This window comes from Zootoca vivipara, chromosome 4, assembly GCF_965207765.1.
Source record: "Zootoca vivipara chromosome 4, rZooViv2.hap1.1, whole genome shotgun sequence".
NCBI classification, from domain to species: Eukaryota; Metazoa; Chordata; class Lepidosauria; order Squamata; family Lacertidae; genus Zootoca; species Zootoca vivipara.
Window position 1 is genome coordinate 24,126,742 of NC_142587.1, and position 23,681 is coordinate 24,150,422.

The window sequence follows — 23,681 nt, forward strand, 5'->3', positions numbered from 1 at the left end:
TTACCCCTTTCGTTGGGAAAACATGTGGTTTACTGCTGAATTGGGGGAAAAACACGATCAACCAGGTTTTCTGAGTAGTGGCATTTGTTCTGATTCAGCAACAAACCATGGGTTTTTCTGGGGAAAGTGGCATGAGAAAACAAAAAACCTTAGAAATCTGGGTACAAACAGAAGAAATCAGAGGACAGGGGTTTGTGGATGAGCCCTAAGCCTTTCTTTCCTATTTCCTTTTGGCAGTTCCTCCCCACCCCATTATATTTTATTAGGCTTCAACATCGTTAACATCTACAATCAAAACCCAGTTTCATCTTCTGTCTTATTCTTGTCAACTTCCCACTCCGTTTTCCATGGAGGAGTTCTTTCTCCCCATCTTCTATCTTTTAAACCTTATAACCACAATACCTGTATTGTAATCTCATTGCTTCTGTTGCTCAAATCCTGCTCACAAGTTCATGATACCATAAAATTTTTTTAAGTAATCCGAAAGTGCATAAATTATTCCATAAAATGCTCATCATTAGGTTCTGTTAATTTTGCCAGTTCTGCATAGTTCATTATCTTACTTATCCATTCTTCATTGGTGGAAACAACTTCTTCCTTCCATTTCTCCTAGCTGCTATTATTACATACATAAACAGCTTTAACCATTTCTTTGGGTTTTCTACCTCTATAATCCCTAACAGAAATACTTCAGGCTTTTTTTTCTTTTTTGTATGCTCATTCTGAACATACTTTTTTATCTCATCATGTATCATTTCCCAAAATTACCCTCGCTTTCATGGAAGACCACCACTTATTTTTGGCAGTTTGAACCCATTGGTGATGTAGCTTCCAATTCTCAATATGTTCTTTTATGAATAAATGAGTTCACAGGAATCACCCCCATGCCTAGGAGTATTAAGAAGCTGCTAACAGTAGTAACTATTCACAGTTGAACCTTCTATGCCGTTTTACATTAGGTATGATTCTGAGCATGCCAGCATGGAGGAAGAGGTTTTAATGAAATGAATGGGGCTGGTTTTCTAGCAAACGTGTTGAGGATTTAGGTGTACTTATTGCTCAAAAGCCGCTTGAGGAAGTACACTTAATTTACTCCAGTGAACGAAACCAGCTGAAGCGCCAGAATGTTTGCCTTAGGGCCGTGTATCACCATCTGTTTATAAGTTACTAAAAGTTCCTTTTCTTGTTCATTCCACTTACCTTTACTTCCTGCAGATAGGCAACAATAAGCTGGGGGGGAGGTCCAAACATTTATTTAAAGTTACCTTCTATTTATTTATTTTTTAAATTACTCTTACGTACTATAGAGCTGGAGTAGGCAAGCAGGCCAAGCAGGATCTACTGGAAGATCTCTGGGTAATTTGCAGTGGATCAGCAAAAGTTTCTGATTCCCAGTGGTTAGGACAGGCATGTCAAACCTGCGGCCCTCCAGATGTTTTGGACTACAATTCCCATCTTCCCCAATGACTGGTCCTGCTAGCTAGGGATCATGGGAGTTGTAGGCCAAAACATCTGGAGGGCCACAGGTTTGACATGCCTGGGTTAGGACATTACATTGTGCAGACATTACTATAATCAGCTTATTGGTGGAAGTAGCTATTCAACAGGAAAATGAGAACTAGACTTTCGCATAAAAGCATTGTAAGGTCTATTCACTTCTGGTACGAAGAGCAAATCCCTAGACTCAAAATGTGGTATGAAGTACTCTGATATATAATTCTAACTGTATGTCTTTGGCACCTGACTCTAGTTAGGAGATAGTGGGGCTCTTATTAAATATGACAAGTCTGAAGACTGCCCAGGTCTCCTACAAAGTATTGAATTTGGACTTATGGTGGTTTCACTCCCCTTCCACAAAGCCACTATATATTTTAGGGTGTTAGGGAAAGTGAAAAGGGGGGTTAATTCTCCATGAGCTGGCAGAAAGGGTTGTTTGCTCCCTCGCTCAGCAGCTACTTTGGCACTTGGAAAAAAGGGAAATTATTTTCCTACAGGCAGGGTTGTTTTCTTCAGCCAGAACTCAGTTCCAACACCTCTCATGTGGACGCCATTGCTCTTATAAGAGAACAGTGAAGGCATTCATGGTGAGTTCCAGCACCTCTTTTTCTAGAAAAATAGCACTGCCTACAGGCAACATCTCAACAACCATTGATCATGACACCTCACATCTGGCAATAGGGCAACATCACAATTTCCCTATAATTTGCCAAACTGTAAACCATAACATACAGCATACAGCAATTACATAATATATGACATCAAGGGTTTAAAAATGGTTGTTGGTTTTTTCAACAACAAAAAAGGGGCGTTCATATGTTAACTCAGGCCCGGCTTAACTTCGGTTAGACCTCTGAATCTCCAGCACAACTTGTTGCAATATTATCTCTCTCTCTCTTTCTTCTGTCCAGAGCAGAAAGCACCACCTTACGTATCAGAAAGCTGTTTGCGTAATTCAAAAGAAAGAGAGCCATTTCTGCCATAGTAAAGCTGCTTCCAGGAATTGGTGAAGGTTTCAAGAATCAGTCTCTTGGATCCCTATCCAAAGGGCGGTAATAACAAGTAATGTGTGATATCTCCCACCTGTGTTTATATGCAGAGTCTGTCATCGTACGAAACCCTATTGTAGTGGCCATCTAAGACTGCCGAGGGCATCATCACTTGGAATCTGAACTCCATAAAGGTATTTCTTAAGGCAACCGGCATGAGTTTGGTCAAATAGTATGCTGTCAAATGCTTTGTTCATGTAAGAGCAGAATTCAACTCTTAGAAGTAATAACTATAATATTTTGTCATATAGACTCCCAGTATTGCTTATTAAGGTAAAGGTAAAGGACCCCTGACAGTTAAGTCCAGTCGTGAACGACTCTGGGGTTGCGGCACTCATCTCGCTTTACTGGCCTAGGGAGCCGATGTTTATCCACAGACAGTTTTTCCAGGTCATGTGGCCAGCATGTCTATTGTCTAAGCCGCTTCTGATGAAACCAGAGCAGTGCACAGAAACACCGTTTACCTTATAATAATAATAATAATTTATTATTTATACCCCGCCCATCTGGCCGGGTTCCCCCAGCCACTCTGGGCGGCTTCCAACAAAACATTAAAATACAGAAATCCATCAAACATTAAAAGCTTCCCTAAACAGGGCTGCCTTGAGATGCCGGAGCGGTACCTATTTATCTACTTGCACTTTGACGTGCTTTCGAACTGCTAGGTTGGCAGGAGCAGGGACAGAGCAACGGAAGCTCACCCCGTCGCAGGGATTCGAACCACAATTCATTTGATGTAATTTAACTTGCTGCAGTCAGCCCTCACATTGATAGTTGACTGGAGAAGCAATTTTTTAAAGGCAATATTCAATAAATAGTTTCCAATTTATCATAAAACTGTCATATTGCTTTTATATCAGCATTGCTTCATGACTTTCCTCCCAAAGAATGCGAATAACTGTAATTCCTTCACTATCCCCCCCTTAAAGAGCACCTATGGTTTTCAAAGTTTCCTTGAGAGAAAAAATGACTATTAAACCAGTTAAGTCATTAGTGTGTAGCTTGTACCATCTGAATATTTCACAGTATCAATTGAATATGGATTGAAATGTTTATTGGTCTCCACTAGATGTCCCCAGTTACCTATCAAACATTACAAAAAATATAGCAGTGGTAAGCCATGCATAGTTCACAAAATTTGAAACACAACAATTAAATATCAATAGCACTTTGCTACAACATTTGTACAGTGTCTTGAACACTGGCTGTAAAAAACTTTGAGACAAGCACTCTGCAATCTATTGGCTCAAATTCCAGGAGCTGAGTTTAAAGTTAAAAGCCTTACGTGGACCACAATTATCTGTGCCATTGTTGTTGTTATTCATTTTCATCTTTAAACTGTTTAGCATGGTTGCAGTGAGATATATCTTTGTTTTCTGTTAGAGCATATGACATGCAACAGTTACATAAAATTAAAACAATAGTCAGATAAATGTTTATATTAACAAAGTTGTATCAAAGTGTAAATACCAAAGGGAGCAAGCGAGGCAGAGGTAACTGCAAAGCATTTGAGGCAGGTTGCAATTAATTTATCTTATGTAGACAGCCCTGGTTCCTTACATGGCAAGTGTGCAAGAAATGAGGCTGGATATGCCTTTACCCAAGTAAGAGATTTTGCTACATATTCCTCTTGAAAGTTTAGCTAACTGGTCAATTGAACTGCACTTGTCGGGAGCTGATGCATATGCTCCCAGGCAACTTCAGCTTTCTCCATATACTGAAACATCAACAATGCATAGTAACAATTTTGGTTTATTATTCTTGGCCACAACAGAGACTGAAATTCCCTCACTGTGGGAACTTTTATGTGGACCAATGTCTCTTAGCAAAACAATCAGCAGATGGAATCTTTAGCAGAATTAATGCTTTGGAAAAGGAAGTATCTGGTTTGAATGAAATAACTGGTACACAGGTTGCATTAGTGGAGACAGGAATTCCGACTGGAGCCCAACAGACAGGACCTATCAAGCTGAGGTTGGCGAAGGTTTGAAGGTATATCAAGATGGGGATAGGTCTGAGCTCTCTAGCTACTGAATCTGATAGATGTCATTTAATTGTTTAAGTCCCTATCAGGATTTGAATTAAACCCAGAGACCTGTTTTTACACCAATATAAATAAACTCAAGAGATAGACCAAATTCTTTTAGAAAGAAGTTCCCAGATGTTCTACAGGTGGTCCTTCAAAAGTGACCAGTGAAGAAACCCACCAGAATAATGAAAACAGAATCTGAACTGCAAGCAGGAATTCAAGCCTCCTTAGTAGGGGCTTCCCCGAATGTAGGAAATGGTTTACATTGCAAATATCTGTCTAATTGTGATCAGAGAGGCAGTATTGAACTAACCTTTCAGGATAAAATGTGGTCTCTAATTCATGATTGCTGATTGGAGAGCTGTTAACTGAATTAAAATGTTGTCCAAATAACAGCCCCCCCCCCCTGCAAGTTAGATATCCATTCCATGTACTTATTAGAAAAGGGAACAGCAGTCTGGAAAAGGCAACTTGAGAGGAAGGCACAAGAAGTTCTTGAGCCATAGCTCCTACCTTTCTCACCTATCTTAATAAAATCCAGATACGCTCCAATAGACAAGAATGGAATATTCATTATATTGGCCTGAATGTAGGTACTAGATAAAATAAGCCTAGGTTAGAGCCCCAAAATTCCTACTCTGTTAGCAGTCTATTTTCTAGAAATCAAAAAGGTCTTAACATACAGTGGTACCTCTGGTTGCAAAATGGGATCCGTGACGGAGGCCCATTCACAACCTGAAAAGGCTGCACCCTGAAGCGCTGCATCTACACACACGTGTGATACAATTCAGCGCTTCTCCATGTCCGCAACCTGAAAAGACGCAACCTGCAGTGGACTCAACATGAGGTATGACTGTACTTTCTTGGAATCTGGAGTGTTGGGTGCATAATAATTTTATTTGTTTGCTCCAGCAATATGATATATGTTTGCAAGAGACTTGGTCTCATGCACAGAATATTCCTCTGCCTTACAGGGTTATAACTATTTTAGTCAGGCAGCTGTTAGCAAAATATAAAGGGCCTAAGAAGTGGGAGCTTGGCTACCTTTATATTATTTGATTTGGGAGGAAATTTTTTGATAGCAGATTTTGGAATTCAAAATAATTACGTTTTGCCAGCACAAATGAAAACTGAATTAGGAACCATGTTTTAGTATATAAAAAACTACCTTCCCCCTATGGTCATTGACCACCAAGATTTGGTCAGATTTAGCATCCCTACCGGGGTAGATCAGCCATAAATTTCCCACAGCATTTATACTTCTTTGCATGGATTTCAATGCCTGAACTGTTGCAACTTCAGAGTGCCTCTTGCTACTTTTAGGCCTGAAATTGTTGGCATTTGTATTGTAGCCTAATTTATATATCCCTCATGGGAGTCCTGTAGACATTTATGTGAAGAGGTGTGTCAATCTAAACTTCTTCTGTGGCATAAGTAAGAAGGTTGACATGAGATTCTTCATAATGAACCCTGCTTGACCTTGGTACAAGCCTGATCCCAGCCTTGTCTCCTGAAAGACTTTCAGGCATACCCCTGAATGTTCTCCATACCTTGGATAAGGGTCAACACATGCAAATTTAGTTGCCAAGTACAGTCCTTTCAACTCCTGAATGGGGGCCATTAAGGAATTTGAAGGGAAAGCAGCTACAGTGGTGTCTCGCTAGACGAAATTAATTCGTTCCAGGACTCAATTCGTCCTACGAAAATTTCGTCTAGCGAGGCACCGTTTCCCATAAGAATGTATTAAAAGTCAATTAATGCATTCCTATGTGCTCCGGGGGAACTGGCGGCAGCGGCGCTTGCTCTCTTGGCTCGGGGAAGGCAGGCAGGCGCTTCCCCGAGCCAAGAGAGCAAGCGCCACTGCTGCCAACGACAGAGCCGGTTCGGATGAAGCTTCAGAAACTTCGTCGGATCCGGCTCCTGTCAGGCGGGGTGGGAGAAAGGCGAAGGAACGATCCTGCGCCTTTCCCCGGGGAAGGCAAATGGCGAAAAGCCCCCACAGCGCCACACTTCGGCTCCGGGGGGCGCTCTGTCGGGCGATGGGGTGGGGAGCGGAGGATCTTCCGCTTTCACACACATACACACTGCCTTTCCCCCACTGCCACCAAGCCCCATGCCAGCTTATCGCGGTGAGGGAACACCTTCTCCCGCCGCCGCCTCCCGCCTGCCTCCCCCGACACGGAGCGCAACTTCGGAGACGTCCGAAATTGCGCTCTGTGCCGGTGGTGCGGGGCGAGAGGCAGCAACGGGGGAACACCTTCTCCCGCCTGCCTCCCCCTACACACAGCGCAACTTCGGAGACGTCCGAAGTTGCGCTCTGTGCCGGTGGTGCGGGGCGAGAGGCAGCGATGGGGGAACACCTTCTCCCGCCTGCCTCCCCCGACACAGAGCGCAACTTCGGAGACGTCCGAAGTTGCGCTCTGTGCCGGTGGTGCGGGGCGAGAGGCAGCGAAGGGGGAACACCTTCTCCCGCCTGCCTCCCCCGACACAGAGCGCAACTTCGGTGAAGGCAAGCGGGGGACGCCTAGCCCGCCAGCTCGCCTTCGCCGGGAAGGCGCCCGGCTTTCTCAGGGTACGCAAGCGGGCGGGCTAGGTGTCCCCCGCTTGCGTTCCCTGAGAAGGCGCCCAGCTTTCTCGGCGAAGGCAAGTGGGGGACACCTAGCCCGCTCGCTTGCCTTCGCCGAGAAAGCGCCGCCTCGGCGAAGGCAAGCGGGCGGACACCTAGTTCCTACCCTGCTAGTTCCTCTTTGTGTTCCGCTGGTCTCTGCCGGGGCAGAGACCAGCGGAACACAAAGGGGAACCAGCTGCAGCGGGGAAAGAAGGCAAAGGAAGATCAGCTGAGAGGTGCTGACAGCTCTCAGCTGATCTTCCTTTGCCTTCTTCCCTTGCTACAGCTGGTTCCCCTTTCGCTAGATGAATGCCCTGATTTTCTGATCGGAGATTTTTATGGCCACGCTCGCAAGACGAAGCGGTGGCCATAGAAAACCTCGTCGTATAGCGAGGCAACCTCCGATCAGAAAATCCTTTCGTTAAGTGGAATTTTCGTCTAGCAGGGCATTCGTTTAGCGAGGCACCACTGTATCTCCTTTTTAAAAATAAAAAGTGATGTCTAAGTGGTCACTCTACATGCATATCCCCCACACAGTTCAAGGCACCAACAAAATACTTGAAGGGAGAGCAGGCTAACTCATGACACTTAAACAGAGTTGCCCTGTTAAGCAGAGAAGGGGAGGAAGATGCAGTTCCAAAAACAGCCTCCTCTTTACCTCAAAAATTGAGAGATTTCTTCTCTCCCAGGAACCAGAATGATCTGAGGCCTGTTAAATAAACCCTACATTTCTTTCTCCTGTTTCAGATCTGCAGGCAAGAAGAGGAGAAAGCAGCTGAAGACCAGCCAACCAGAACTGCATGCAGGCTGCCACTTCAGACTCTTTCATGCATAAGAACTGCAAAACATTGCCACCTGTGGAGAGCGTGACGCCTGAAAAATACTAGGGGGCAACTGCAATCTGTGTATTGTTATGTGTTTATGGCATGAGCCCTCTGGTACTATTTTCAGAGAAACTCTTTTATTATTGAATGGTGATTTGCTGCTTCTGTTGGTAACACGTAAATATTAAATCGAACAGGAGAAAGAGAGAGCACATGGTTGCGAGTACATGCTGTCTATGTAAGACCATTTCTGCTCACCTCACTGCTTTATGGAGAGGGAACTTCTCTGTAGAGATAGTGTTTGAAAATGGAAGAAAAGCACATCCATAAATGTCCATGGGACAATTTACTCGGTGCATAGAACCAATGATTTGGTCAGAATTATAGATGCTGCTGATGAACAGTCACACATGGTCTGAAAAACCAAGCTTTGCCTTATATCTACTCTCTACCTGAGGCTGCTTTTGAAGACCTCGCAATTGGTAGCTATCAGGCTAGATGGGATCATATGTCTTTAAAAGCACTACACTGCCTGCCATGAGTTACTGAGGGTGTTAGTGCTGGCATACAAAAAGCTTAAAAGGCATAGGCCCAAGTGTCTCCCCTAATACCTAATGCCCTTTGCTTTGGGGCTGGCAGGAAAGGCCCTGCTCTTGATCCTCCTGACCGGCATGGTCTGTGGTATGGTGACTTGAGACAGGGCTTATTCTGTGGTGGCACCTCAGCTGTGGAATAATAATAATTTATTATTTATACCCCGCCCATCTGGCTAGGTTTCCCCAGCCACTCTGGGCAGCTCCCAACAGAATATTAAAACCACGATAAAACATCAAACATTAAAAACTTCCCTAAACAAGGTTGCCTTCAGATGTCTTCTAAAAGTCAAATAGTTGTTTATTTCCTTGACAACTGATGGCAGGGCGTTCCACAGGGAGGGCGTCATTACCGAGAAGCCCCTCTGCCTAAGTCCCTGTAGCCTCACTTCTCACAGCGAGGGAACTGCCAGAAGGCCCTTGGAGCTGGACCTCAGTGTCCAGGCTGAACGATGGGGGTGGAGACGCTCCTTCAGGTATACTGGGCCAAGGCCGAATACACATCTTGGGGAAGAGCAGTTCCCATTAATTTTTAAACACGTCAATTGAAGACATGCCTGTTCACTGGTCTTTCAGGAGGTAAAATTTCATTGAATCTAACAGCGTAATTATTGTTCTTGTTGTGCTATGCTGATGTTTTGTTCTTGTAGTTTTTAGATTTTTAACCATTGTATGTAAATGGCTGTATTTTTACTATGATATCCCAGGCACCTCAGCCTTCTTTGCAGACAGCAAAGGAGCATCAAGGTAAATAACAGTAACCACCTGCGATAGCAGATCTCTGTGTGAGTCTTCCTCCTACCACTTTGGGATTGCACATACCAGGGCTAGGCAGGTATCTTGGCTGTGGCATTTGTGCTGACCCCAGGTCCTTCTGCTATGTCAGACTTTGCAGATTTCTCTGGGCTTGGTATGGGCATATGAGACTCCCTAATATATATACAGTATGCATTAGCTGTGAGTGTCTAAAAGTGAAGAATAACTTATTCTGCCCTGCATGTTCAACAGAATTAATTAGCCATGATATTGTATGCATATGTTACAGTTAATAGCAGTGTCAAAAGCAAGCATGATAAAAGGTTCCTGTTCAATAATTAATTATTCTCCCTGCAGTATTGCAAAACCTAGAATTTCTCCTCCTTTAATTATGTTAAGGAGAAGATGTGACCAAAGGCCCCTTTTCCCATCAGGAATTTGATGTGGTAGCTTAGTAAGTTATAGAAAGTATGCTGAGCTCAGTGTATGCGTTCTGCACATGGCAGGGGTGCAGTATGTCTCAAGCTCCACCACACTGCATGAGGCATGGATGGGAACTTAAGAATGTAAGAAAAGCCCTTACTGGATTAGATGAATGGCCCACCTAGACCTGCATCCTGTTCTCACTGTAGCCAGCCAGATACCTATGGGAAGTTGGGCTTAAAGCAGGCATAGGCAATCTCCCGCCCTCCAGATGTTTGGGACTACAATTCCCATCATCCCTAGCTAACAGGACCAGTGGTCAGGGATGATGGGAATTGTAGTCCCAAACAGCTGGAGGGCCGGAGTTTGCCTATGCCTGGCCTAAAGGATCTACACTGGCTCCCAGTACATTTCCGAGCATAGTTCAAAGTGTTGGTGCTGACCTTTAAAGCCCTAAATAGCCTTGGCTCTGTATACCTGAAGGAGCGTCTCCAGCCACATCGTTCAGCCTGGACACTGAGGTCCAGCTCCAAGGGCCTTCCGGCAGTTCTCTCACTGCAAGAAATGAAGTTACAGGGAACCAGGCAGAGGGCCTTCTTGCCAGCGGTGCCCTTCCATCAGATGTCAAAGAGATAAAGAGCTACACAACTTTTAGAAGATGTGGCGCTAGGGAGGGGGTTGTCGCCGTGGCACTCCTTGGTGTGTGGAGTCCCGCAAGGTGCAATTCCCCGATGCTTTTCAATATCTTCATGCACCCCCTCACCCAGACTGTCCAGAGTTTTGGGCTGGGTTGTCATCAATATGCTGATGACACCCAGATTTATCTGTTGAGGGATGGCCGTCCTGCCTCGGCCCCGGACATACTGACCAAGTGCTTGGAAGCTGTGGCTGGATGGCTACGTGGGAGTCGGCTGAAGCTAAATCCTTTGAAGACAGAGGTCCTCTGGTTAGGTTGGGATGACATGGGGGGGGGCAACATCCATCTTTCGCTGGGGCTCAATTAGTGTCAGCCCCTTCTGTCAAGAGCTTGGGTGTAACCTTGGATGCCTCCCTTTCCATGGAGGCGCAGGTTGCAACCACAGCCAAGGTGGCATTTTTCCATCTCCGCTGCATTAAGCAGTTGGTCCCCTACCTTTCTCAGCCTGACCTGGCCACAGTGATCCATGAGATGGTCACCTCTAGGCTTGATTATTGTAACTCACTCTATGCGGGGCTGCCCTTGAAACTGACCCAGAAACTCCAGCGGGTGCAGAAGTTTCACTCCTCACCGCGGGATCACATCCATCCAGTGCTTTACCAGCTGCACTGGCTCCCGGTGGAGTACAGGGTCAGGTTTAAGGTACTGGTTTTGACCTTTAAAGCCTTATGCGGCTTAGGACCCTCGTACCTACGGGACCGCCTCTCCCGGTATGCCCCGCAGAGGACATTAAGGTCCACAAATAATAACATACTGGAGATCCCGAGTCACAAGGTGGTTAGACTGGCCTCGACCAGGACCAGAGCCTTCTCAGTACTAGCCCCGACCTGGTGGAATGCTCTCTCTCAGGAGACTAGGGCCCAGTGGGAGTTGTCATCTTTCCGTAGGGCGGGCAAGACAGAGCTGTTCCGCTTGGCCTTTGGACTGACTCAGTCTGACCCCGATGTTACCCTCCCCATAGGCTTTATCCTACAGATATTTAAATGAGGTTGCACTTGTAGATTCCTAATTTTAAAATTGATTTTTAACATTGTATTTAATCTGCATTTTAATTGAATTGTTTCTTTTATGCTTGCTTTGATATTCTTGTTGTTAGCCGCCCTGAGCCCGGTCTTGACTGGGAAGGGCAGGGTATTAATAAAAATATTATATTATTATTATTATTATTATTATTATTATTATTATTAATCTGAAGGCAGCCCTGTAGCAGTTTTTAATGTTTGATGTTTTATTGCTTTTATATGTGTTGGAAGCTGCTCAGAGTGGCTGGGACAACCCATCCAGATGGGCGGGATATAAATAATAACATGATGATGCAGGATCTGAGCACGAGGGCACTCTCCCTTCTGTCCCTTTCTAACAACTGGTATTCAGAAGCAGAACATAGCCATAACACAAAAGTGAAGTTGGGAGCTAAACAGGTGAGCCATTTTGGCATTTTCTTCAGCAGACAGGCTGCATGAATGGCCAGCCTGACATGCAGAATGCAAAGAAATGTGGTCCTTCGTAGTAATAATAATAATAATAATAAGTACCTATGGTGAAGTCATAGTGCATTATCGGCAATGGTAATCACCATCACTTACCAATGTGAGCAGGGGCACAAAGACTGGAACTGCCAAGCTACAGTGGCAGGAAGTGGCATTGGGTTATGCAGTTCATGGGAAAAAAATTAGGAGGGGGAAGGAACCCAAGAGCTCAACCAACAGCATGAAAAGCTCTCTCTAGAGAGGCCCTGAAAGAGCAACTGTGGCTTTTGAGCAGGCAACATGAGCAGGGGGTGCACAGGAGCTTTAAAATAAATTATACCCAATAGAAAGAGAACAATTAAGATTAGCCTGGCATTGCACTTGTATCTGAGAAGTTTAAGTCAACAGAGGGGGGGAGTGGTAGCTGTTCAGACACAGGGCTCTGGGCTGGGCTGGGGTTTTGGGAAGGGCTCTTGGGTAGAAAGGAGGAAGTGAGGGATTTCTGTACCACCTGATAGTAATGGAATAGCAGAGTGACGGGGAAGCAGAAGCGCAGACAGGGGCAGGTTGTGTAGTGATCCCCAGCCATGCACACCCACGGGCATGTTGCTCTCAAGCTTCCTTTGGACACCTTTGCTTTACAACCTTTGAACGCCTTTGGGAATGACTATACTTTGCCCTATCATATGGTGGTGTGTTCACAGAGAGACGCCAAATAACGACTGCTGAAATCTGTCCTACCTGTACAGATGAAACTGGATAATCCTCCATAGATGACATCATCGTTGTCTGGTAATATAAATGGACACCTTGTCTGAACCTCCAAACAGTATTGCTTGCAAGGAATTGTGTGGTTGCAGTGAGACTGTGTGACTTCAAAATACTGGGAACAGAGCCAGGCTTTGTAGACAGTCTAAGGAAGAGAGAGAAAGAAAAGAATCAGACATACAGATGAGCCAAAGCAACACTGCCAGGATTAACTATACATTGCACAGCACACAATTCCAAGAGACTCTCACTCAGGTAAATTGCATTACTTTCCTTCCAGTTCCAGAAAAGGATTTTCTGAAATGCTTTCTATTTCTTTATCCAGTCATTGTCCCATTAATTCCATGAAATACATGCCTGGTTTGCATGTAATACTAAACCAGGCTTTAGCTTTATGTGGACAAGCAAGCTGCAACACCAACTAAGGCTCAGGATCACCTGCTTCCCTTTCCCATGCAGGTGGAAAGAAGACCTGGTTGGAGAATTGGCTTCACTTTGGTTGTCTTGTTGAGGCACAATAACAAACTAAGTCCACTGCTCCCACATAAGTTCTTCAGGGAGATAGCACCCTACAATGCCCACAGGGCCCAAACCTTACACTCTGCATAACATTCAGTGCCAGTCCTACTCGGAGTAGTCCCACTGAAGTTAATGAATATGACTTAACTGAGGCTCATTAATTTCAGTAGGTTTATTCTGTGTAGGACTAGCATTGAATCTAAGCTTCTGGGTACTTCCAGATGAGGCTTTAATATTGCAATCTCATCCAGTCTTCTCATTTTTTAAAAAAGGAAAGCACTTGGAATCTCTGCCAGGATTTCCTTAGCAACTCCTCAGCGCGCTGTATTAACTCCTGCTTATCTAAAGTTCTAACCTCACATTAATATGCTAGTGTCAGGGAGGTTGCTGGCTACTCTCGAACAACGACACTCCAAGCCATCTTGTCTTTAAGACTTTTATTGCGAATATTATTTACAGTGCAAGAGCTTCATGAAAACATGTCTACTCAGTATCATCAGATTCTCCCAATGGCGCTTTTTGGCTCCTCCCCCAGCAGAGTAGTTTGGGGACCCCAAATCTCTGCCCCCTGCGTTTGTGAGCCGCTGATTGCCTCAGTTCCGGGGTGAATTTGAAAGGACGCCCCTCTGCTGTTTCCCTGCTAGAAACCTCTGCTGGCCCCTCCTCCCTTGCTGGTATCACAGGCTGTAGACAGTGCTCCTGGATGCTGCCTGAGCCCTGCCCCACTCCGCTCATTTTCTCCTTCCTGTCTCCTGCCCCCAGGGCCGGCTCTAGGTAGACCCCCGGTGGTACGGTGCGCTAGGGTGCCAGGCCGGTAGGCAGGGCGCCGCGCGGAAACTATGCTACGCCCTGTGAGGGCGGGGGCGCCGGAGCGATCTCTGCCCCTCAGCGCCAGGGCGGCCGACCTGCTCGAGACTGCCCTGCCTGCCCCTCCGCTGTTGTCAGAGCCGTTCGAAAAATTTGATTTGATGAGGGGTGGCTGTTCCCTGTAAGCCCACCCCCTTACAGCTAAGCATGGGACTGCCAACGAGATTTCCAGGACCCCAGAATGCAAGACAATAGAAAGATGAAGAGCTGAGCACCTCAGTGAGATGAAGGATTCCATTGCACTTGCATGGGGAAGTGAAGGGAGCAGCTGTGGTATTGGGCAGGGAGAGATGTCTCCTGGCATCTCTCTCATTGGCCCAAAGATCCCAGATCCAGAATGGGATTGGGGAGCAGAAAATGTGAGCTCGTGCGCTTAATTCAGATTTAATATGCCAAAATGCACTGGAACAGTGGTGCGGCTGCTAGAGCTTCTCTGGGAAATGAATGCACTGGAGAATAAGAGAAGGCAGCAGCCAGTTCCAAACTGCAGCAGCACCTGTAGGAAGAGGAGAAACCTGCTTCCTCTTCAGCTACCTTGGTGCCGGCTGCCAGGCCCAGATTTGAAAGCGATTTCTGCATGCCTGTACGGGATTTCGGCCCGGTACCTTTGGCTGTGCCTCTATTGAAAAGCCCCCCCTTAGCAGAGTGAATCCAAATCAGTTTGGCAAAGTTACATACTTGAACAATGGAAACAAAATACAAAGAAAGAGCTTCCAGAAATGATACGCCAATCAGTTTGCCTGTTGCAGTTTCACCATGTAAAGTCAATCACAAATATTCACAGAAGGTGGTGCTGGTTCTCTGCAACTAAAGATCAAAACCCAGGTATAGCAGCTAAAAGCAATGTGCTACAGGGTTCCTTTGATCACTTAGGTGTCGTGCTATATAAATTTACTATTTTTCTTTTTTTTTATCACTTGAACATCTAAACTCTCGGGATGAAAGGACATACGTAGAAACAACTAGAAGGACAAATAATTTGGATTTCATAACCATGAGCCCTCCACCCCAAATACTTCTGGCAACATAGTTCAACAGCATATTGATCTAATTTTTAAATAACATGTTTAGATGTAATACTTTTCTACCTGTATCAGTTAATCTTCATATATGCTTTCATGAATAGCTTGGGCTTTATACACCTTTGAGAACATCTCCTTTCATTTAATCCTATGACTGGGGTTGTTGTTTTTTCTAGCCCGAACTCAAGCACCTCTCAGGTGAACACCATTGCCATTATAAGAGAACAAGGGAGGCGCTCATGGTAAATTCTGGCACCTCACCTCCCCCGGAAAAAACAATACCAATGAGTACTTTCACTAAAGTTCACCATCCATATTTGAACAGCAGATCAGTAGCTGCTCACAATTGTAAATGTATCCATGAGCAGCCATATTTCACCAGACTATCACACCGACTCGCCAGATTCCATCCCAGCGCTCTCTTTCTGGCTTTCTGAGTTGGGATCTTGCTCCACCCACTATTCACCATATTCTGTTGCCAGGATCTGCCCGTGATCTATGGTCCTCCACCACAGTTTGCCGGGCTTTGCTCCTGCCAACTAAGTTCCATTGCAGCGAACCCCAGCATACTTGTTGGCAAGTCTATATGCAAGACCTCTCTCTCTTGGAAGATAAGCAAATGCTGGCTGTACTATGAAGAAATCTACTAACCCAAGAAGTCTGCAGATGAACTACGCCAGGCACCCCCAAACTGCGGCCCTCCAGATGTTTTGGCCTACAACTCCCATGATCCCTAGCTAACAGGACCAGTGGTTGGGGAAGATGGGAATTGTAGCCCAAAACATCTGGAGGGCCAAAGTTTGGGGGTGCCTGAACTGGGGGTTCTCTAGCTCCAGAAGCTCAGTGTACCCTGAGCCTCTTCTGGAGCTAGAGAACCCCCAGATTACCCCAGGAAACACATTGGCATTACAAAGGCTTCTTTTACTAAATCTAAAACAATATCCCAGAAGATCTTCCTTATGACGGGGCTGAGCTTTTATTTGTAGCTTTGATTTGTTTATACATATGAACCTTAATGTCATAAGCTGCTTTGAGTTTATACATATATTTAAAAAGTGGGAGGTAATTTTTAAAAATAAAAACAATACACTTTAAAAAAAACTGGGGATGAAGCCAATAGAAGGTATATTTTGTTTACTGGGGGGGGTATTTATTTTTAGATGTTTTTCATCTATTTTTTTAAACATCTCGCCTGACCAAAGCCCTTAGAAGAGGGCAGAATGCTCATTTAAATAAATGAATACCAGAAAAATAGCTGCCTCGTACAATTTCTTAATATTATTATTCTTATCTAAGCTGCTGGATAATGGTCATATAAGCATTTCTGAGAGGATTAGTAAGTACATTTCTTCCACTGGCAATGGTAAAAAGCAGTATAGAATAACTGATTATTTTTCATTTTTCCTCTCTGTACCTAGCCTTCACAAAAAGCACAATGAGAACTTAAGGGAGGAGGGAACAGCTGGGAGCTTGAAAAGGGATAATTTCCTAGAGAACTTGGTTCAATTTAAACCCATTTCATTTTATCTGTTCTGGTTTTAATTTGTGTCAGTAAAAGTTTAATTTCTGTAATTACCCACAAAGCTGTTATCTTCAGCTTATTTGCAATGGCAGCAGGTAGTGACAAAGTTGCTAGGTGACCAGCTAAGAAAGAAAACATCTATTGCTAATCTGTGGTTTATGATTACCACTTGCAGTTGGATTTTTGTCATTGTACCTTGCAGGGAAAGATATTCCCATTACAAATGCAATATTAATTGCTTAAGGAGAGCTTCCATGTTGTTGTTAGCTTAAACATATTATTCACAGACTAAAAAATCAAGGTGAAACTTTTGTTTCGTTTGGATAGGAGCTTTTTAAAAATTGCACTGGCTTTTGAAACAGATAGCTACAAACTAATAACCCTTGTGCTTTCAGCGCCTTGGCTGATCTTATCTCTTATGCTTCTCCTGTTGGGAAAAATACAAATATTGAATAAATTATTGGTGTAAAAATCCGACTCCACAGTAGCAAATGAAAGGGGTTTGTTGATTCTCAAGGAGTTATCCATGCTAAGAGCAGCTTGGCATTGCTGATAACAGGAGAGATGGCACCACCCACTCTAGAAGTCAATTGCCACCTTCCAACTAGCAGTAGAGGACCTGTTATGCTTCTGCTACCAAGACATCTTAGTGAAGAGTAGTCTCCTCCTTGCTTTGATACATTGTGAGCAGAGGTGGCATATTTTGAGGCAGCTAAGTGGATTTTCTCAGTGTACCATATACTGGTGATGGCATCAGCCTAAGAACAACAGGATCGCTATTCTGGGTTAGAGCATCCATTTCCCACACTGACCAGCTTTGTGGAAAGCAAAGAAGCAGGGCACGGAAACAACAACCCTCCCTCCAAACTCTGCTAGTCCCATGTACCTGGAGGTGTCTGTTTATCTATCAGGGTTGATAGAGCTACCATCCTTTTCCCATGCTATCCAAGCTTTACAGATGTTTTGGGAGAGGTGCCTTGGCTCAATGGCGAAGCACATCATTTGCATGCCAGTGGTCCCAGAATTTTTTGTCGAAACCCAGAATATCTGCCAATCAGAATAGGCAACGGCATAGCTGCCAAGTTATCCCTTTTTTAAAGGGATTTTCCCTTATGCTGAATAGGCTTCCTTGCGAGAAAAGGGAAAACTTGGCAGCTATGGGCAACGGTGTTCTAAACTTTACATGACTCATAAGAATGCAGCAGTCTGCTCAAGAAGGCCAGTGACCCAACCAGTCCAGCTTCCTCATCTCACAGTGGCCAACCAGTTGCCTATGGAAAGCCCAATCATAACAGGTAGTGATTCCCAACAACCAGCATTCAGAGAAATACTGCCTCTGACATGGAGGTATCACATAGCCATCATGGCTAGTAGTGTTGACAGCCTTATATCCCATAAATTTTGTCTAATCCTCTTTTAAGCCATCCCAGTTGGTGGTCAACACTACTACTTGGGATCAGATTTCATCATTTAACTATGTAGTTTCTTTCGTCTGTCCTGAATATTCCAATGTTCAGCTCATTTGGATGTCTCCAAGTTCTAATATTATGAGACAGGGAAAAAAACTTATCTATGCCCATGCATAATTTTATACATCCCATAAGACAAATGCATAACCCACCTGGCCATAGGCTAGCAGCCATGACCTCATCTTGGGCCAATGTGTTCCATAAACTTATTGCGCATTGGATTGTAGGAGACGAAACTACCCAGATCCTGATATCTGGAGTGCCTTTTCATTGGTGGCAAACCATTTGAGAATGCCCTTCCCAGAGAAGCTTACCTAGTGTCTTTGTCAATACTATTTTCAGTATGTTTTCAAGCATCTTAGATCCATGTGCTCTTAATACACTGAATTTCAGATCTGCTGTGTACTTTTAGCATTGTTGTGCATCTTTCTAGTTTTTTACTTGCTGCCACTGACATTTTTAATGCTGCTTTTTTTAAAAAAAAATTGATCACTATTTAATAGTGATCAGGTAAGGGACCCAGAAACATACTGGGAAACATACAAATACTGTAAGTTAAACCCTTTTGTCGGCTCGGAACCTCTTGCTAAGCATATTTCTTGGGTGATCCCAAGATATTCCACTGCAGCTGGCATTTTCAATGTTCTACCATTTATAGCTGAGAGGAGAGGAAGACTGAAAAATGATTCATTATAAAATAAAGACAATTTGTCCTATCGGTATAAAAATTGGCATGTTGAATTGGCCCAGGGAGAAGTATGATTCTGTTCGAATTTCAGAAATATCTAATGGAAAATGGCTAAGTTATACCTGTTGCAAATATTTTGTTCAAGGTGCAGAGCTCCCACTGTTTCCAATTACTTTTACATCCACCTATAGGTACAGTTTTTAAAAGAACTTTGCAAGTTCTGAGTATGTGAAAAAAATCACAAATATTTCATGTTATATGTCTTTCACAGGCTTAGGGAAAATCCAAAGTATATTCCCAAAGTTACGAGCTTTCAGAGCTCCCATTTCAAATCAATAATCCAGTCCTCTCCCATGCACCCCTTAACACAGGGGCCAAAAGTTTCCTAAATCTACAGCTATCTTAAGAAACGGCACACCTTTCATATGAGGAAGCTTTCTTTTTCTAATTTGAAGATTCGTTACATATTACCGGTATTATAAAATGAATCAAAATATCCAATAAGCACAAACCATTATCAAAATAGAAATGAACCGAAAAGGGAAATCATTAACATTCAGGCTGTTAGCAAAAAATAAAATAAAATTAGAACACCTTCCACATTAGAAAGAAAACAAAAACCCACACAAAAAACCACACAAGCTGATGTGACAATGATCTAAATACATGATGGCTTTTAAACAAATGGCTCTTTACGTGAATCCTGAAGTGTGAGACATGAGGACTGAACCAGCATCATCAGAAACATTCTATTCAGCCATAAGAAAGACAGCATCCTAGGCCAACCCCATATAATGCTCTATAGAAGCTGGTATGGCTGATAGCAGATGGGAGTTCCTATGGGAGTCTAATGAGAGGCTGCAGTTCTACAGACACTTAAAAGGTAATGGTAAAGGTACCCCTGACCGTTAGGTCCAGTCGTGGACGACTCTGGGGTTGTGGCGCTCATCTCGCTTTACTGGCTGAGGGAGCCGGCGTTTGTCCGCAGACAGCTTCCGGGTCATGTGGCCAGCATGTCTAAGCTGCTTCTGGCGAACCAGAGTAGTGCACAGAAACGCCGTTTACCTTCCCGCCGGAGTGGTACCTATTTATCTACTTGCACTATGATGTGCTTTCGAACTGCTAGGTGAGCAGGAGCTGGGACCAAGCAATGGGCGCTCACCCCATCGCTGGGATTTGAACTGCCGACCTTCCGATCAGCAAGCCCAAGAGGTTCAGTGCTTTAGACCACAGCACCACCCATGTCCCTTACACTTACCTGGGAGTAATTCCCATTGAGCTCAGTGGGGTTTACTTCAGAGTAGACATGTACAGTACAGTACATTGTGTGAGTATCTGAATGACAGCAGAACTATACTGCAGTTTTTGAGAGTCCCAAGAAAGTCCTAAATGCTAGGAGTCATAATTCTCCAGCTTCTAGAGACTGCTTTAAGAAAGAGTTGGCATGGGGAAATGCAAGCTGCACGGCACACAATACTTGTGTAAATGTTAAGGGGGACATAAATTGAGCAGTTAATATGCATATCAACCAGCCACTGTGCATGTTCCTCAGCCATGGAGAATGTGCATAATTGCCCCATGAGAAGGATACTGTGCATATTTGCTGGCCATAATATCTCAAGCAGGCCTTTGTTTATTGACTGAACTGTAGTTTACCCCTCACAGAACTACAGTTCCCAGCAACCTTTAACTGAGGGAAAGAACATGCTTTGAACGTGCCTTAAAGGTATAGTGTGTACACAGCCAAAATACCAACTTTGACACTGTACGAAAGCTAGATTTTCCCTCAATAATTACTGCATTTTGCAAAGGATACCGTGTTTCTCATATTATAAGACATGTCTTATATTTATTTTTTCCTCAAAAAAACACACTATGGCTTACTTTCAAGGGATGTCTTATTTTTTTCCTCCTCCTCCTGCTGTGGCCGGCATTGCTGCTGTGCCTATCACTATGTCTTATTTTTGGGGTATGGCTTATATTCCTTGAATGCTTAAAAATCCTGCTATGGCTTATTTTATGGGAATGTCTTAAAATATGAGAAACAGGGTATATGCATGCATTTATTTTATTTTCCTGTGTTTTCATTTTGCATTTTTAGTATGGCTAGGAGCCTCAAAAGCTGGAAGTGGCCTGGGCCTCTCTGGGCCTCTGAAAGTGCCTACAAATACCTGAAGATGTTCAGTATTCTGGAACCTTTTAAATCACTTTTCCAACACCAGGTTCTAAGAGTATGACTAAAGAAATAGTCATGGAGTATGCTATTATTTACCAATGATAAATTATTTACCAAGATGGAGCAGCATATTAATCAAACAAATAAACAACACTGGCTGTGTATGGTAATGAAACAATATTGAAGCCTCCAAGCTTATTATAAAATGTAATTGAATACCCAACGTTTATGCTACTTCATTACATCAGCGTTTATTTTCTATGCGTCCCCCCCCCCCCAATATAAAATAGGAGTCTGTATGTGCGCAGTAATGTGCACACATTGTTTCTGAGCCCAGATAGCAACACCTTCATTTGGTTTACTATAATGTTTTCATGGTATCTATTTTCAACTCTTTCCTTTCTGGCAGTCCCAAATAGCAAAAGCTATGCTATTCACAGGAAGGGCAGGGTAGACAGCTACAGTATTTGGTGCTTTGGTTACTATCAGCTGCAACACCTTGCAGTTGCAACACGGGTTGTGCATATTCACTTTCAATTCATAAACAGAAACTTGTGTTGCTTATTTTGACGTTAACTGGCCTTGCTGCAGTAGCAGCTGGCAAGGTGGGCCTGTGTTACTTACTTGGCTTTCCAACATGGTGGCCACTGCTGGTAACCGGGGGGGGGCATGGTGGCAGGGAGGATGGTGGGGGCACAGATGCTGCTGCATCTGCACTGCACCTGCCTCCCCCCCCTCAGTTGCCAGCAGTGACCTCTGTGCTGGGAAGCCGGAGAATAGTCTTGGTCTTCTTTCCTTATTGGAAAAACCAAGTAAGCAATCTGGTCCCACCCGGCTGGCTGCTTTGTTGGCTATTTTAATATGTTGTTAGCTGCCTTATGTTATGCACATTATACTTTCTTTCTTTCTTTTACTAAAGTTTAGGTTTGATAAGGAAGTAAGAACCACACCTATTTAAGTTTCCTCAATATTTCAATATTCAATATTTCCCTCATGGTTTCAAAGCTTCTGAAAAATTGACATGTCTGCCAAAGGCAACCTGGGTCAAGATTGTGCCCTTACCACAGCGAGAGGACCGATACTGATGAATTGAACCTCGCTTCTACGATTGGATCGAAGACTTCTACAACCTTGCAACATATGAACAACTTACATATAAAAACACAGACTTGACATGGACAAATTCAATGATATTCGGAATCCATTCTTACAAAGACTGTACAGTCATACCTTGCATCCCAAACGCCTTGCAAGTTGCACGTTTCGGCTCTCAAAAGCTGCAAACCCAGAAGCGAGTGTTCCGGTTTCCGAACGTTCTTTTGGAAGCCAAATGTCCAACTGGGCTTCTGTGGCTTCCGATTGGCTGCAGGAGCTTCCTGCAGCCAACCGGAAGCCACGCTTTAGTTTCCGAACATTTTGGAAGTTGAACAGACTTCCAGAACGGATTCCATTCAACTTCCAAGGTACGACTGTAATAGGTTAAGATCTGGTAAAGTATAATAACAGCTTTGTAAAGTATACAGTTTTGGGTTCCACCCCTCCCCACTTTACTTTCCCTTCTACACAGCTGCTGATCTCTTTTACCTTTTCTCTCTTTTATTTACGTCTCACCATGTTTAGTGCACATATAATTATGTGCTTTTTGACTTTCAATAAAGAAATAAACATGCTTTTAAAAAAAGACTGTTTTGAGCTAATACAATGTTGTTTCACAAAGTTGCTTTGGAAAGAAATACTGTAAAAGCTAAGTCACTGTTCATGTTTCAAAATGTTTTGTAGGCGTTAGAGGAGAGAGGGAAAAGAGGGAAACCACTTAATGGCAGGGAGGCCTATATTTTACCCTAGTAGGGTGAGGGGATACAAAGCCTGCAAAATCAATTTCAGCTGATGTGTGTTTTTTTTAAAGAGTTGCAATAATCAATCTGGCACAAATGGTTGATAAGTTGCAAATTCTGCGTCGAAACAAAGTACTGTTTTCTGAATACACTGTGCCGGGAGAAATCTTTTTCTCTCCTGAAAGAAGGTTGCCAGCAACACTGAGTAATCCTTGTGTTATTGCTAAGACTCAACTGAAAGCCTCTTTATGAGAAACCAAGGAAATAGTCCTTATTATGTCACTCTTCATTTCTCCTGTTCAGCTGTAGATCTACATTGCAATAATGTCAACTCTGATTAAATAAGGCCAGCTGGAACTGGAAACTACATAAACAATGCAAGTATAATCAGGATGTATGTAATGTACATTGTTGCAAGCATCCCAGAGAATGTGAGGAACAATAACCCTTAGGTTGCTATTAAGACATGTTTCTTGATTATGTTGTTTTCATGGTGTGTTGTCGTGTTATTCTTTCTAACTACCCTTTGAAGTTCGCAAACATGGCAACCTAGAATGTTGACTGTGCATCAAACTACCCGGATGTACAAAGGATAATTTACCCACATTCCAGATACAAAGACTCAGACCCTTTCTCCCTCTTGTTCAGTCTCCTTTTCATTTCCTCCTGCTTTTACATGCCTTTCCTCTCTACTTCTAACTGTTAAACACGGCAAAGCAGTAAAAGGGACGGTATGTCAAACTGCTGGGGTAGAAAGAGTCCTCTGGAGAATTCACACTGAGTGTAGGTCTCAAGTGCAGAATTGTTGCCTCTCCAAAATATGATGTACTGTCTAAGGGTTCAATTCAATAAAACATATGTCTTGGCTTA

At 43.7% G+C, this 23,681-nt stretch overlaps 1 protein-coding gene and 1 long non-coding RNA gene across 7 annotated transcripts in view; one reads left to right on the forward strand and one right to left on the reverse strand.

Annotated features, from left to right (window-relative positions):
* The window catches only part of LOC148685862 (uncharacterized), a 120,733-nt gene extending 109,093 nt beyond the window's left edge, over nucleotides 1–11,640 (forward strand). For all 6 annotated transcript variants that reach the window (XR_015949478.1, XR_015949477.1, XR_015949479.1 and 3 more), the window contains 2 exons: nucleotides 2,597–2,680; nucleotides 7,931–11,640. This is a non-coding gene — a long non-coding RNA (uncharacterized LOC148685862). The remainder of the gene's footprint in view (nucleotides 1–2,596; nucleotides 2,681–7,930) is intronic.
* Nucleotides 1–23,681, reverse strand: part of NALF1 (NALCN channel auxiliary factor 1) — a 343,765-nt gene that overhangs the window by 4,987 nt on the left and 315,097 nt on the right. Inside the window, exon 2 of the mRNA XM_088667566.1 lies at nucleotides 12,687–12,858. Within this exon, the coding sequence (XP_088523692.1) occupies nucleotides 12,687–12,858 (172 nt within the window). The remainder of the gene's footprint in view (nucleotides 1–12,686; nucleotides 12,859–23,681) is intronic.